This window comes from Aplidium turbinatum, chromosome 4 (genome assembly GCF_918807975.1).
Source record: "Aplidium turbinatum chromosome 4, kaAplTurb1.1, whole genome shotgun sequence".
NCBI lineage: Eukaryota > Metazoa > Chordata > Ascidiacea > Aplousobranchia > Polyclinidae > Aplidium > Aplidium turbinatum.
Genome location: NC_137475.1, coordinates 15,332,117 through 15,348,535, shown reverse-complemented (window position 1 = coordinate 15,348,535; position 16,419 = coordinate 15,332,117). Strand labels below are relative to the sequence as shown.

Here is a 16,419-nt window from a genome sequence, read left to right as displayed (position 1 = left end):
GAAGTGAACACTGAACACTCTATCTCGTGGTGTCATAATATTGCAATATCGTGTGTTTTCTTATAGTGCAGTACCCATAGCATAATGTGTTACGTTTTTCAGTTTCGGTTAAGCCGTAATAAGTCGCAGCCAAGTAGACTACATAATTGCATGGCCATGATAATTGCCATTAATTCATTCTTTAAATGCTGGGTGCTAAGCAAGTGTGAAATTTGGTGTTATCTTTATGAATCTTTAGTACGATCTGACAGTGAATAAAACCCACATCTGCCGGAACGAGAGCAATAAGCAGAAACGGTGTGACACATGCTGCAGACGTAATTCCTATACGTCTAGAAAAGAGAAATACACGCTGCAGACAAGCACAAGAAAACTTGATAAGACGCAATTTACAAACGAATAAAGACTGTATGATCGAAGAATTTCAAGATATCTAGACGCAGTTTTAAATACTTCAATGTCATCTTTATTCTGCAGAATCGGTGCTTCCATAATGTTCCGCAACATAAAGTTGTCCGACTCCACATCAAATTGATGTTCGGTCAATTTGGCGATTCGTTCCCAGTGTCGCGCTTGCATCGCCTGCGGATAGATGGAGTAACTTTGATAATAATTATTTTTTTTATTTCACCCAAAATCTCCTCAAACAACTAAATTTTTACAACTGATTTAAGCAGAATTGCAACGACTTGCTATCTGTGTGCTCAACGGCTAAATAGTTTTTTTCTGAGAAACTATAGATGCAAATAGTAATAATGTTATATTAGTTATTTGCATTTTTAAGTCGTTATTTTTATTTCGTTTCCGTTGGGACAATGTGCACTGTACAGTACGATGAAATAGCAATTACAGATGCAATCCATTAAGTGTCACAATACTTTGTTCGCCATCATTTCAAGCAGCGGACAACATTCTGAAAAGTCATCAATCTTCTTTTTGAGGTCAAGAAAGGCTTCCCATTCTTTGAGGCCACGTGGCAGCTTACGACATTTATTTTGAAATTCCGAAAGTTCTTCGTTGACTTTTTCAATATCAAGTTCTTGCCACGCGACGCCATAGTAGCCGTCTACACTTTTGTTAACCTGAAAACATTTACATAATAATTATTCAGAAGCAAAGTTGTTGGGAAGTTCCGTTCTTTTGAACAAAATGGTAGGATGAAGTCTGGAAAGAAGCAAGTAAGCACGTGGTTTTGCAGATGTTTTTTAATCAACATTTAGTAAGGAAAATTAACACACTTAAGTTTTTAAAACCTTTGTTGAATAATTGGATGAGTTTCAAATGCTTTGGGAAATCCTCTTAATATTTATTCATGAATGTTCAGAGATAAATTCTGGGAGTAAGCAACAAATTTTAATGCATAGCGAGAAGTACTGCAGGCTAAACGCATAATCCGGAAATATCGTAGGTGTCTATTTTTCAAGAGAAGGCTAACATTAGGTGTCCTCCCTAATTTTTTTCCCCTATATTAAACTTGCATTTATGCATACCTAACACGAATTACTTAGTTTTACTATAAGCTATAAACAAACGAGCATTGGACATTCATAGCCAGCCGACATGGCGTGTTGTGATTGCTTATTAATGAACTTTTCAACGTTGATTCATTGAGATGAAAGTGAATCAGATGACTGTTTGAAACACTGTGATCTTTAGGCTAGCCTGTGACAAAGTACATTTGCTTAAATTAATATCAGCTACACTTCTCGCTCATACCGAATTGTATAAGGAATACAACTTGGAGAGTAGATTGAGTTCTTTCTTAATCTTATTCAGTGACGGGTATTCGGTTTTGTTCAAACCAAAAAGCTCTTCTCCTGCAGAGTAAGTACTGAATTTCCGCCAGAGGGAGTCAAAGCAACATTGAAAAATACTCAATCTCTCGCTTGCCTCTTGTGGCGGAATACCCTGTATATTCGGCCCCCTAAGAAAAAATAACCAATAAATCTTACGTTATTTAACCTAAAACTTTCTATGAAATTATTTGTAGATAAAAACATACTGTAAGGTTAAACAAACTTTTGAAATAACTATTGTCAGATTTCCTTTTTTCAAAGCATGTAATGTGGCTTGTACAATTCAGTTTCAGTTTATCCCTGAAAATCAAAGCTAAAAAATAATAGGCTAGGTTAATTGTAATTGCTATAACATACTGTGGCAGAGATATAAAAAAGAGTGGAAAGTGTAATACAGTAAAAAGCTTTAGCAAAAACGCAGGATATGGCCCAGTTTCTAATATGAAGTGACATTTAAAAGCAAAACAATTGACGTTGTGCAAGCCCAGATCACCTTTCTGCATAATTGGCTGCAAATTCATCAACGTCTTGAATGAACTGGGTAACTCCGGATATCAAGTCGTCTTTGAATATGGGTTGCACTTCAAGCAAGCGAGTCTGTGAATCACGTGACTGTTGGAGGACGGTCGTCCATGCGTAACTGAGCGTGTCGACACGTTCAGAGTTTCCATCATCAAAAGCTATTTCCATTCTAGATTAAATGTACTTCAGTTCAGCTTTTACAATGAAAGTAAATAATAAAATTGGCTATATAGACCACCCCATGGTATGGAAGGCCTAATTTCCATCGATGACGACACCAGGCAGTGGCTAACCAACGGATGCCCTGACATATAGCGACAATAAGAGAGAAGAAGAAGATAAAATTGAAATAACATCATCACAATAGCATTGGCCTACTGTTTATCGATGCTTCACCCATTGAAAAACAAAAAATAAACTTACTAAAAAAATCTAAGTAAGCTAAAAATTAGCGCAAAAGCAAAAAATAGGCTAAGTTGTGCAATAAAAACTATTCTTTAGAAATCAACATGAATTAGTGAACACGGTAGGTGCCCATCAAAACGCAAACTTGGACAACCTAACGTAGCAGCAGCCAAATTTGTAATTTTCAAGTCGAATAACTAAATTGGTCACCTGACAGAAAGCTTATGCAATTTAATTTGGTGGGCTTCAACCTACAGTCTTGACTTTTCATTTTTAAACCATAAACAGACATAACTAAGCAACAACACTACATTTAACATTATAAAAACAAAAAACAACAAGCGAACGTTTTCGGCTAGTCATATAGCCCTTTTCAAGCCTATAAGAAAAAATACATTATTAAAAGAAATGCTAAAGAATCATATAGTATCACAGCAAAAATATGATCAAATCTAAACATTTGAGAAACTGCCTCTCTCAAACAAAATGATAACTGAAAATTACACAGCACAACGGGTCAAGTATTTCAGAGGTAAAATTAATTGATTGTTCAGACAAGGACTCAGGCAGATTACGCAAGAAAGACAGAAGCACAAGAGATAGTGGCACAAAACAAAGTAATGCGAAAAGCACAAGACGTGATAATTCAATCAAAAAACTGTTAAAAGGTAAGAAGCTCCGCAAGCAAATAATTGTCTGTTGAGCCCTGGGTTTAAAGATTTGATGATCAATGCCTCATGAATTTTGGTTTCGAATTCGGACAAACACTCACGTACAATTTTGAAAGACTGCAATGACGGTTTATTATTTGAGCACGATTGGCAGTTTCTAATAAGGTCTTTAATTGCACTGTTTTTATTAAAATTAGCTAAATTCAAATGCTCTCCCACTCTCGTCACCAAATGTCGCGTGATCATACCAATGTATGACGATCTCGCATCATGCGAGCAAGTGAAAGGAGTTTCGGACTTTAACTGAAAATAATAACCAGCTTTAAATGTTTTATAAACGGGAAAAATCTTAACGTTAAACTTCAATGCAATAAATTTGGATTTTTATTTTAGCAAATCAAAGTTTTTAATTCAGTACAACAATGATAAAAACGTGTAATATATCTAGTTTAAATAAAACAATAATCAATTTTCAGTTGGCCTACCCTGACAATATTTGAAATGCAAAAGTTGTTTTTACAAGTTTGTATTTCTTTTACCAGAACTTATAAAACTGTCTGTTTTATTGAAACCTGCATGAAAAACACAAAGTTGACAACCGGAGATAAATTTGATCAATCAGTTGAGTTACAAAAGCAGGAAAGATAAGTTTGCAAAAGCCGGTATGACAAATGCTCCAATTACGATCCAATTATAATGAGTGCAGGCAAATCTATCTAGAAGGCTGGCAGGAGTTAAATGTAAGAGGTTGATGACCTCTGTAAAAGGCAGTAACTGAAAAATGTGCATCAGCGTAGGCAAACCTCACTTGTTCAGCAGAGCGTACGTTTCTTCCAACGGGCCAACCAATCCGTCAATACGGATCTCATTGTGACGTAGTTCTCCGAGCGCTTCCATCGATGTCCTGACGTTGTCTAAGTCGTCAAGAGGTCTCGATAGCCGTTTGCCGATCACTTCCACAAACTCGAAAATTTCCTGAAATAGTTTGAGGTGCCTTATTATTACATTATCAGCGCCGATAGATGTGACAGTCTTTATGACTATCTACACTGCAGATTTATAGTAGAGATGATCTACATGTAAATATATATTCAACTTATAGCAGTTCATACTATCATGAGGGTGATCGAAAATGGTACACCATTTTCGAAAAGCCTGGAGTGTCTGAAGTGGTGGGTTTTGGCTAAAAATTTGACCCAGAAATATTAGCTGATTGTAACGTCATGAAGATGTGGGAACGGTGCTTGAAGTTCCTAATACCGCGAGCCTTCCAATAACCGTAATACATCAATCAATACAGTAGCCTATGTATTTCAGGCCAGCTTTTAAAAGATAAGTTTAAAGAGTGTGGTGGTAGAGGTATTACGTTTGTAGCAATCAATATCAGAAAATAGAGTGATGTTAATGCTCGGTTAAAAAGATTGGATACGAGATGCTTACTTTTGAATGCATGCTCTTCATGTGCGAGATATATCTTACCCATTAGGGTGGGCCGTTTTTTGACTTTTTTTCGAAATTCAAAAACTGCTAGTCATAAAAAGTGGCACATGCATGAAAAAAATTACGTGTGCAAAATTTTATCAGTTTGGGGGTGCATCTTCTGCCCCCGCAGGGGGGTCAAAATTTCAATTTTTTGAAAAAAAAGGGGAAATTTCACTTTCCGTTTTAACATAATTTTTTTTATAAATTTTTTACTGGCTAGTTATAAATTGTAAGTGGGATGTACCCAGAACATTCCTATGTAAAGGCATGTTCGAAGCTTAAGGTTTACTGCCCCCGCATCGACGACCAAAATGCTGAATTTTCACCAATTTGAAATGCTAATTTGTCATTGCTCAATAAACAAACTTGTCGCAAAAGGGCGAGATGGTGTTAACGCTGTACGCTCATTTATGTTCTATCCATTAACTTTGCAGGATGATACGAATGAGGTACGAACATCAGTACATATTTATGATAAACAGTTACAAAAAAAATGAATAACCATTTGAAATCAAATTCTAAAGGTGGGCCTAAATTTCAGCAAAATTTGGACCAAATGAAAGAATCTGCAAAGCAAAAACATTTAAAATCGGTTGTGGTAGCCTAAGTGTTCCAATTTTCTGGAATGTACTTGCCCGCAGGAAAATCGTGTCGCTGTTACAGAACAACAGTTCCTTCTTGATCAAAGAACAACTCGCATAATGGTGATTGATAAACATGATAAATCGGCCACAAAATCTAATTTTAAACGTTTTCCGAGGTGAGTCGCAAGATCAGAACAATTCCGTTCTTTACGTGAAGACCCAGGAGCAGGCACAAGTAGCGCTTTGGTTAAAACACCTTTAATTTCTTATTCAAGCTCAGAAACTTTGTCATCCAATGGAGAACGCTGCGAAGATTTTGATTATCAACCCAGTTTTGCCTCGGAAAACCCCAGAAAAAGCAAGGTTACTTCCAGTTTAGTAGTATTTGCTGAATCATGCGATCGTAGGCCTACTGGTATTTCAGATAGGTCTGCAGCACTTACTGCTTCATCATTTCTACAAGATGCGGGAGTTGTAACGGATAGCGAATCTCAATCTGTCATAGATAAAAGCAAAGTGAGAAGAGCGAGAAAAAAATGAGGTTTACAACTCAAATGGAAAGTAGGCCTATCATGTGCCTACATTTGCAAAGCATATAGTTTGATGGCCGAAAAGATTAAACCATCAAACAAAATGAAATTGCTGGGCGACTTCGAAAACATTTCGCAGTTGAAGAACACATTACTTTACTTGAGGAGCCAAGCTATCATTTCATTGGTCATTTTGCTGCAGCCAACTGATCTAATGTGTCAATAGCTAGCCTACCGGGATTCTTGAATATCTTGGATCCAATAAAATTAGCTACGATAATGTAATGGCAATTGGATGCGATGGAACCGGAATAAACACAGGTCAAAAAGATCATTTCCAAAAGCCACTTCAATGGTTAATATGCCTACTCCATAGTAATGAATTGCCTCTTAGGCATCTTATAAAAGATGTGGCAATACTAGCAGACCTGATAGCTTCACTGGGCCCATTATAAAGCAGCTAGCCACTGTCACACAACTAGATGTTGTAAAATATAAAGCAGTTCCGGCACCAGAGATTGAAATTGATGAAAATGACCTCAGCACTGACCAAAAATATCTTCTACACATGCACAGAGCAGTGAAAAGTGGAGATATATCAATTCATTTCGCATATAGGAGTCCAGGTATGATGAACCACTCAAGATGCTGGTTGAACACAGCCAATAGAATTCTACGTTTATATGTTGCATCTAACGCGTCAGCTGTATTGGTGGAACGTGTGGACTATATTATGAATGTTTATATTCCAGTATGGTTTACCATTATAAAGGAAAGCAATTTTACTAATGGCTAAAAACATTTCTTTAAAATTCTACACTCTGCTCAGAAGCTATTGAATAAAGCTCGCAATATCCTCAACAAAGTAATATAGAGGTATGCGTTTTATGCCCATCCTGAAAACATTTTGATTGCAATCATATGTTGTACCAAAGAGTATAATTATGTAAGGGAACTAGGATGGAGAAGAATTTTCAATTCAAGAATATTATCATCTCACAGCACTCGTCAGCAAAAATTCACCCTGTCAATATTGCAGTTCAGTTCCGAACGTTACTTTGAGATGATAGACTGGCAAAATATTCCAGTTAAGGAACCTCCAGCGATGCGTGGTGTTGACAGCAATGTTATAAAAGAGCACATCAAAACAAAGATGCCTTCACAACAGTTGTTTTCTACGTTTTCTCTGCCACACACAACAGATGCTCATCACATGTGGTGGACAGCGTTGAAAGAGATGGGTAGCCTACATTAAAGCAATATTACAATCAAGAAAAAAAAATTCCTAGGTTCCAGTCGAAACAAGATTTTATGATTCAATAAACTTCAGTCAAAACTAAATTTGAGCAATAATCTGGTGAACTGGCTAAAAGACTTTGTTGTTTGTTGTATTTTTAACACAATTTCGTTTTTTTTTTGTTAACACAAGTTCTTTTTTATCGTTAGGCTACATTCCTGTCAAACAAAGTTTACTCTTGTATGTGGTTCTGTAGTAGCCTATCAAGTGAACGTTTAATGGTTTGTAAATGACAAATTTGTGTAAACAAAATCATGATAACAATTCACGTGGAACTGTACAGTACATTGCATTTACGGAACCTGCAGATCATATTGCTTTTATTCTGAAGTAAATTATAGGTTGCGTTTTATAGCTGCAACTGATCAAACGTAAGCTACTATTGCTTTTAATAGCAAGACGACGTCTTATAGTTTGTCACTTCGTATCATCCTGCAAAGTCAGTGGACAGAACATAAATGAGCGTACAGCGTTAACACCATCTCGCCCTTTTGCGACAAGTTTGTTTATTGAGCAATGACAAAATAACATTTCAAATTGGTGAAAATTCAGCATTTTGGTCGTCGATGCGGGGGCAGTAAACCTTAAGCTTCGAACATGCCTTTACATAGGAAAGTTCTGGGTACATCCCACTTACAATTTATAACTAGCCAGTAGAAAAATTATAAAAAAAATTCTGTTAAAACGGAAAGTGAAATTTCCCCTTTTTTTTTTCAAAAAATTGAAATTTTGACCCCTCTGCGGGGGCAGAAGATGCACCCCCAAACTGATAAAATTTTGCACACGTAATTTTTTCATGCATGTGCCACTTTTTATGACTAGCCGTTTTTGAATTTCGAAAAAAAGTCAAAAACAGCCCACCCTACTACCCATGTCATCTCGTTAGTTGAAGAACAAAAAAAGGGACTTGGTGCAATGAAAAGTAGAGATTTGCTTATCACAATTAAGTTGCAATGCTTGGAGGAAACAAAAGCATGTAGGCATAGGCTACATTGAAAACATTTTGTCATGTTTTCAGCATGATTTTTACAGAAAGGGCAAAATGCTTTCGAGGGTGCTTCGCCTTCTAGGTCCCTGGTTTGGTTACGATCCTGCGTTTGCATTTTGTGATGTCAAACATAAATCGCGCTTACATCCATAATCCTTCCAGAGGCGGCGTTGAGTTCCCGACCAAACGCTACTTCAGCTGCGCGACATTCAGTCTTCAGTGCAAACTTGAATTGTTCCGTTGAGAAGACCATTGCTCCCTCTCGAAACTCGGACTGGACGCTGTCCACGACTTCACCAAGTTTCTGCTCGTTCAAAGTAAAGTTTTAATAGAAAGTTGTTCGTGTTACGAAGAAAAGTTTTACAAAAAAAATAACATAAATATGTACATTGTACATATTATAATATTGTGATTCAGTGTATGTATATGTTAGAGCTTGTTTTGAATTATTGTGTACCTAAACTTTGTTTTTTCGTTATAGATACAACGCTTTTAAAACGGCATCGCACTATATTGTCGGGGTTTGTTCCTGTCAGTACACTATAAATCCTTACATGATAATATCGGACTTGGTCTTGATATTCAGCCAGACTTGGGTTGTGCTCCGCAAACTCCCTAAGTTTTGTCTCAGCATCTTTCTCCCAGATCACTGAAAAGTCTCCTTCCTCCTTGACCTTGTCAATAACTTTTCCACACTCAGACTTTAGAGATCCAATCACGGTCTGAAGTTGTCCGGTCATCTTCGTTATGTCTTTGTTGTCGCCGATGATCTAAAAACAAGTCCGTAGAGTAAACACAACAAGGATAAGTTTTGTTCCGTTTCCGTGGCTGGCTACGGAAATAAAGCAATTGTGTTGTGGGCTCTATAAACAAATGATTGACAACAAAGATAAACAATCCTGTTCAGTTCCATCTGAAATATGTGTTTAACCAGACAAGTTCACTCGCCTTGTAAATGGGTTTGATGGCAAAAGGAGAAGTAACTTCAGTTTGGTGACTTTCGATCGTTTGCTCCAACTCACACTGAGCTGCCACGCTTTGCTGCCATTGTGGGATCACTTTGCAAGCCTGTAGGATCCCCTGGATTATCTGACAAAGTGGCAACATTATAACAATGATACAATTATTTTAGTATTTTTTATTAAAAATGCAAGGAGAATCAGCAGAGCCCTATTTATGGCATATGCATTTTGCTCTACTACTGCAGAGCACCATTAGTGCCTTATTCAAATAGATTCTATTTGAATAAAAAAAATAATAATAAAAAAAATTCTGAACTGATACTTGATGAAGAATCGCTGGCCTGCTGCTTCGTTGTGAGGAGACCCCCTATCCTTAGTGGAACTCAATAAATATATAATTATTTTATTTTGCAACTATTGTGACAATATTGTGACATACAGTAGCCTATAATGTAGCTACAGATATACAACACAACAGCAGCAGGAAAAGGCTGTGTAGTCATTGTATCTGTCCCTTATATATTACAAAAAACACAGTCAAGTACTAATGATGAGGTAAATAAATTTTAGATATTAAGTCGGTATATATGGATTCGGAGATCAGGCAAAAAATATTAAAATGCATTTGAATTTATGTTTTATCTCAGGTAGGCTATAGGCTACTCAGATTTAGTACTCCGTGGTTGGATGGTGTAGCGGATAAGGCGATGGCTTTCCAATAATGTCAACCTGGAACTCTTGTTAGTGCAAGCGAATGGATCTTAAATGAGACAATTCCTGGTACTCGATTTTATGAAATTCATGTATGAAAACAAGGACTCTTGTAACTATAGTATAGTTACTAGAATTAGACCAAGGCATGACATTTACAAATACAGAACTTTCGTCACTTAAATATTTGTTCACACTTTCCTACAATATTTGAATCTTCAAGTGACTCACTGAAATGCCAGTGGTGGGTCACTTCGTGACCCGCGGGTCAGTGATTCGCCATCCCTGCGCAAGGCCTAAGCTCAGTAGCTGAGTATGAAAATGTTTTCATCTTTATTCAATTAACTACTGTAACCTAACAATGAGCGTAATCGGTCTCTTAAAAAGTCGATATTGGCGCATCGAACATCAAACCAGAAGAGGTTAATCTCATCTGCTTCGGATTTAACCGATATCGACGAAATTACGATTCAACGCTAGGCGAGTATACCTTGAACAAACTTTGTTGAATGTCATCCAGGCTTGGCTTGATTATGATATTGGGAAGAGAGAGGATGATGTCGGACTTTAACATTGGAGGAGGAATCTCTGTGCATGCAGAAGAAGCAGAAGACGACGACCCAAATGGAGTAGATTTCTTAACTCTTAGTCGACGTCTTATGACTTCCAAAGTCTCTTTGGTGCCTCCAAAGCATAAACAATCATTGTGCAGTGAAAATGAATAGAGTATGAAAATATTTGAAAAATAATAATTTATTATTAATTTGTTTTAATTTTCATTGTTTGTAGAAACTCACGAAAAAGTACCATTTTTACAAAAATTTTTGAAAAACTATGTGGTAGGGATTACTTAAATGTGGTAGGGATTACTTAGAAAAGGAAAGTTTTTATGATGTTTTGGCAGAGGAATGGGATTTACGGAGTTCAAAAGAGTTGGTGTTTGGATTAGGAGATTTTAATGGACATGTTGGAAAACAAGCAAATGGGTTCGAGGGCATTCATGGAGGGTATGGTTTTGGGGAGAGAAACATGGAAGGAAGAATGCTACTTGAATTTTGTGATGAAAGGAAACTTTGTATTGCCAACACATGGTTTAAAAAGAAAGAGAAAAGGAAGGTGACTTACAGCTCAGGAGGACATGAGTCGGAAATTGATTTTATTGTGGTTGGGCAGGAACAGAGAAAGTACTTGAAGAATGTGAAAGTAATTCCGTGGGAGTTGCAGCATAGACTAGTAGTAGGAGACTTAAATATGAAAAAAGTGAAGAAAATTGTGAAGAAAGAACGAGTTTTTGTGAGAAATGTGTGGAAACTGGAGGAAAAAAAAACGAGAATTAAGTTTGTGAAAAGAGCAAAAGAACTGGTAAACATGAGTGCGCAGGACTTGTGGGCTTCATTTCAGAAAGGTGTCCTAGCAGCATGTGATGAAGTATGTGGGAAAAAGAAAGTGAGGAGGGATCGTGGAGACACATGGTGGTGGGATGAAGAGGTGAAGCATGCGATTTCACAGAAAAGAGATGCATACAAGCAGTGGCGCAAAAATGGGTCAGAAGAGAATTAAAAGAAGTATAAGAGTATGAAAAAGAAGGCAAAGAGGGTTGTTGCAAGAGCTATGAAGAATGGTGCTGAGGAGGAACTTAATAAAATGGGGGAAAGCCAAAACAAAGTATTCAGACTCATAAAGCAAATGAAAAAGGATGGGAATGATATTATAGGGGGAAGATGTATAAGGAGTGGAGATGGGAAGTTGCATTTCAGCCCGGAAAGCAGAGGAGAAGTGTGGAAGGAACACATGGAAAATGTTATGAATAAGGAGAATGTATGGGATCATATGACAGAGGTTGATCTGGTGGAGGGTCCAGTGGGAAAAGTTACTCGTGATGAAGTGGTGGAGGCAATGGGGCAAATGAAACTGCATAAAGCAGCTGGTCCATCAGAAGTGAGCGTAGAGATGATAAAAGCAAGTGGAGAGTTGGGAATTGAAGTAATGCTACAACTTAGCCAAAGGGTATTAGATGGAGAGGGAATGCCGGAGGAGTGGAAGCATAGTACTCTTGTTCCATTGTTCAAGAGAAAAGGGGATGTGAGAAGTTGCAGTGCATATAGAGGTGTAAAACTACTAGAGCATGGAATGAAAATTGTGGAGCGAATACTAGAAAAGAGGTTGAGAACATTGGTGAAATTAAATGATATGCAGTTTGGATTTATGCCAGGAAAAGGTACAGTGGATGCTCTGTTTATATTGAGAAGAATGCAAGAGGAATACCGAGAGAAGCAGAGAAAACTATATATGTGTTTCGTCGACTTAGAAAAGGCATTTGACAGAGTACCAAGGAAAGTGATGGAGTGGGCAATGAGGAAAAGAGGTATACCGGAGGTATTAGTGAGAGCTGTGATGTCTATGTATGAGGATGCAAGAACAAAAGTGAGAGTTGGATCAAATTATTCAAACGTGTTTTTTGTGAAGGTTGGTGTACACCAAGGATCAGTTTTGTCACCTCTGATATTTGCTATTGTGGTTGACGTTGTAACTGAAGGAGTGAGGGAGGGCTTATTGAGTGAAATTTTGTATGCAGACGACCTGGTCTTGACAAGTAATAGTATGGAGGGACTGCAGAGAAAGTTTGAGAAATGGAAAGAAGCATTTGAAACCAAGGGTATGAAGGTGAATCTTGAAAAAACAAAAGTGATGGTGAGTGGAGCAGAAGGAACAGTTGTTGAGAGCAAAGTAGATCCCTGTGGAATATGTGGCAAGAGAGTGATGAGAAATTCAATGCAATGCAAGGAATGTGGAAAGTGGGTACATGCAAGATGTGCTAATGTCAAGAGAGCCGCAACAAGATTGGCGAAGTGTTTTGTTTGTGGGAAATGCAGTAAAGGAAGGAATGAAGTGGAAGGCCATGATGATGAGTTCTGCCATGGCATCGAAACAGTGACAGACTTCTGTTATCTGGGTGATCGGATAAATGGAAGTGGTGGATGTGAAGCAGCGGTGACAACAAGGGCAAGATTGGGCTGGGCAAAGTTCAGGGAATGTGGGGAAATGTTGTATGGCAGAAAATTCTCACTAAGGATGAAAGGGAAAGTATATCGGAGCTGTGTGCGGCCTGCAATGCTATATGGTAGCGAGACATCGATATTGAGAGAGAGTGAACTGGCAATCCTGAGAAGAACGGAAAGGTCAATGGTGAGAGCAATGTGTGGGGTGAAAACGAGAAGGGAAAAAAGGACTGAAGAATTGTTGGATATGCTAGAGATGAGAGAGACCATAGACCAACTGGCAAGGGCAAATGGAGTAAGATGGTATGGACATGTGATAAGGAGGGAGGAAGGAAGTTTTCTTAGAAAGGCACTAGATCTAAAGGTGGATGGGAAGAGGAAACGCGGTCGTCCAAGAAGAACGTGGAAACAACAAGTGAAGGATGAATTTAAAAAAGTCGGACTGAAGGAGGAAGATGCAAGGGACAGGGTGAAATGGAGAAAAGGGATTAAAACAATTGCTGCGCGGAAACAATCGGCCACCCCCACTAGTGGGGAACAAACCGACGATGGATTATGATGATGATGATGATATGACGCATAAAAAACTCTTTTTAAGAGCAAAAATTTTTCGTACAAACGATGTGATTTTTCACAAACAAATCAAAATATTCGTACGAAGAAAAATATCTTCGCAGGAATATTCATAAGTTTTGTTCGTAACGAAGACTATAGTATACCAAATTGCCGAAACGCGGATATTTGTATTCGTACAAAGAGCATAGTATGCAGCCCAGGCCTACCAAAGTATGAGCACAAACTTAACCACTCCATCGATGAGCTGACAAATCATAAAAATAAATGAATTTATGAGATTTACATTTGATGAGAGCGTCGGTGTTCTTCTGACAAAACTGACTGCAAGTGTTGAAAAAAACACAGGCCAAGCATTCCTGGCACCTCTGCCCACGTTGCTTCGCTTCAGGATGGGTGCAACAATACGGCTCCTGCATAGGAAGGGTCAAAGATTAACTTGCTGCATGCATTTGTCAAAGCTGCATTTGTCAAAGCATTAATATAATCTCTATTTGTAAAAGCAACAAGACAAAGGTTTTCTATAGCTGGACTAATTTTCTAACATAAAAAAGGTAACCAAAACAGTTGAATTAACATCAAGCTAAAAACACAAAGTCGAATAAAGATCTCTCGTCACTAACCAGCAAGTTTTCACGGTCACTTTTCTTCAGCTTTAACTTAAGTAAGTCAATTAGCTCTCTCACACATTGTTCAAGTACTGTTGTCAACCTGACCAAGTTTTTTGTTCCTTTCTGGCAAGCCTTTGCTGCAGATTCAGTAAACCTAAAAATGAAGTTTTCTGTTGAATTTTCAAATTTATGTGTTGATGATAACTTTTTAAAAAATATGAAACAACTTGGCACTTCTGTAAGGTAAATTTGATTACTTCACTACTTAGGTACAGTAATTAGATATGTACCCAGACAGCCACTTTTATCTGCCCGGATCTGGTGAGGGACTGGCCAGATCCATACCCGCTCTGGTAAAGATTTGGACCAGATAGAGTGGCTGTCTGGGTAGGCATGGTGCATTACAAAATAACGTCTTTCACCTGAAGTACTGGCCTAGGTCATGTATTCCTATGCTATCAAAAAGTGGTTAAACAAAAAGAACCGTAAATATTTATCCATATAAAATACAATACAACTTCAGTTTGCAGAATCGTGTTTAACTCTGTTCGTATACTCTATATCAAAAAGTATTAAACAAATACAAAATTTAAGAAAAATGTAGTTGTTCTTCCTGGAGTTTAAGCAACCAGGTTAGAGTAGATGCACTCTTCGTATGAAAATTGCAACTTTAAAAATAAGTACCGGTACTGTAGTATTATTTTACTTACGCATAGATATCCATCGGCTCCTGCTTGGGCATCACTATGAGCTGTGTTTCCACGATCTCTTTTAGTATTGTTTCAATTCGACACTTGAGGGTGTCGTTGAGTTGCTTCACGAAAAATCGAAAGTCAGCCAAAGCTTTTTCAATAGAAGCAATAACTGAAACAAGACGTTTCAAACGGAGATTAATCTCAAGCATTCAATTTAACGTACAGCACGTCGATTTGACGAAAACGAACGTTGCATAATAAAATTATATACATAAGTAAGTTATAGTTATGAATCTGAACGTGTCACACACAGCGTAATATGTAGACACAAAACTCAAAACATTAAATCTAGCACAAAAATTATTTGCATATCTGAGGTACTACGCAAAGGTAAGCAAAATGAAGAATGAGGGTTGCCATTTTATCAACGGTAAAAACATACCGTCATTAAAATGTAGTTAAAAATGATTTAGAAAAGACCAGTTTTATTCCTAGCAGTTGATCTTGCGACTACACTATACGCTACAAACTATTTTACAATGCTGTTATATGTCGGAAAGATGCAACAAAAGCGAGTAGCCTACTAGAAAGCGAAGTAATCACAAACAAGTGTCGAAACGCACATAAGTAGGCTACCATAAGTGTCATACACTTTAGGCTTGAGAAATGAGAAGTCCTCGGCGAAGTGCTGGTTAAAGCTGAGTAGGTTTTGAAACAACTGCCTAGCACTCGACAACCTACAGAAGGCGGTCAAACTATTAAATGCATTTAGAATCACAAGTCCACCTTGAGTTTATATCAAATGCGTCGCATTTGTATCCAGTAGTGCATCCAGAAAAAAAATTAGGATGGGGCTAATTCAGAAATGTCGGCCGAGTGATTTGCGGCAATAGTGACAGTGACAACAGGCCTATGCCCATTCTATTGATTAATATTTAAAGGCACTCACGGCCCACAACCTGTGCCAGGGGTTCCAGCGGAGCGTTCAAGCTCCTACATCCTTCTTAAAGGCTCCTAATAAGGGCCAATATACACTACTTTGCTAAACTGCCCGTTTTGATTTGCCTAAATTTCTAATAGAATAAACACAAACTTTTTAACCTCCATCATACATTTATACAATGACTTGTGTAAGCTAAACATTTAATTAGTGTAAAAATGCAAAATCAAAGAAAGTTCGTGGACGAAAAGAAACAGGTTGTAACATACCTCCAGAGCGAAAACAAAATTCAACAGCCAACGAGATACAATTTGATGTCAAACCGTCTTTGATGTTTCTGAAGTTCATTTAATATTTCTGTTGGTGAAATTGGATTTTCCCAATGAATGTTCAACATTGCCAATCCACTTAGCCTTTTTCTCCTGTTGTATTTTTACCTCATTCAACAAGAGTCATACAAAAGTTTTCTACTTGTATTCAAAATCGCAAGAATGAAACCAACAAACTATACTTTCAAAAAGGCGTGCAACCAAAATATATTATGAAACAAAACGAGAAGCGCTAATTAACAAAAACGCAAAAGATAAGACCTAAGGGGAACGAAAGCAAAGTAGCCTACATTGTTTCAACGAAAACAAACCAAAATATACAAC

At 37.6% G+C, this 16,419-nt stretch overlaps 1 protein-coding gene across 1 annotated transcript in view; it reads right to left on the bottom strand.

The window, feature by feature from the left end:
• Positions 1 to 16,419, bottom strand: part of LOC145768217 (dynein axonemal heavy chain 5-like) — a 131,708-nt gene that overhangs the window by 84,985 nt on the left and 30,304 nt on the right. The window contains exons 18-29 of the mRNA XM_082579705.1: positions 14,842 to 14,995; positions 14,144 to 14,285; positions 13,807 to 13,933; positions 10,439 to 10,632; positions 9,224 to 9,364; positions 8,830 to 9,045; positions 8,421 to 8,579; positions 4,203 to 4,369; positions 2,290 to 2,487; positions 1,717 to 1,924; positions 879 to 1,082; positions 454 to 582 (exon numbers count right to left, since the gene is read on the bottom strand). Of these exons, the coding sequence (XP_082435831.1) occupies positions 454 to 582; positions 879 to 1,082; positions 1,717 to 1,924; positions 2,290 to 2,487; positions 4,203 to 4,369; positions 8,421 to 8,579; positions 8,830 to 9,045; positions 9,224 to 9,364; positions 10,439 to 10,632; positions 13,807 to 13,933; positions 14,144 to 14,285; positions 14,842 to 14,995 (2,039 nt within the window). The remainder of the gene's footprint in view (positions 1 to 453; positions 583 to 878; positions 1,083 to 1,716; positions 1,925 to 2,289; positions 2,488 to 4,202; positions 4,370 to 8,420; positions 8,580 to 8,829; positions 9,046 to 9,223; positions 9,365 to 10,438; positions 10,633 to 13,806; positions 13,934 to 14,143; positions 14,286 to 14,841; positions 14,996 to 16,419) is intronic.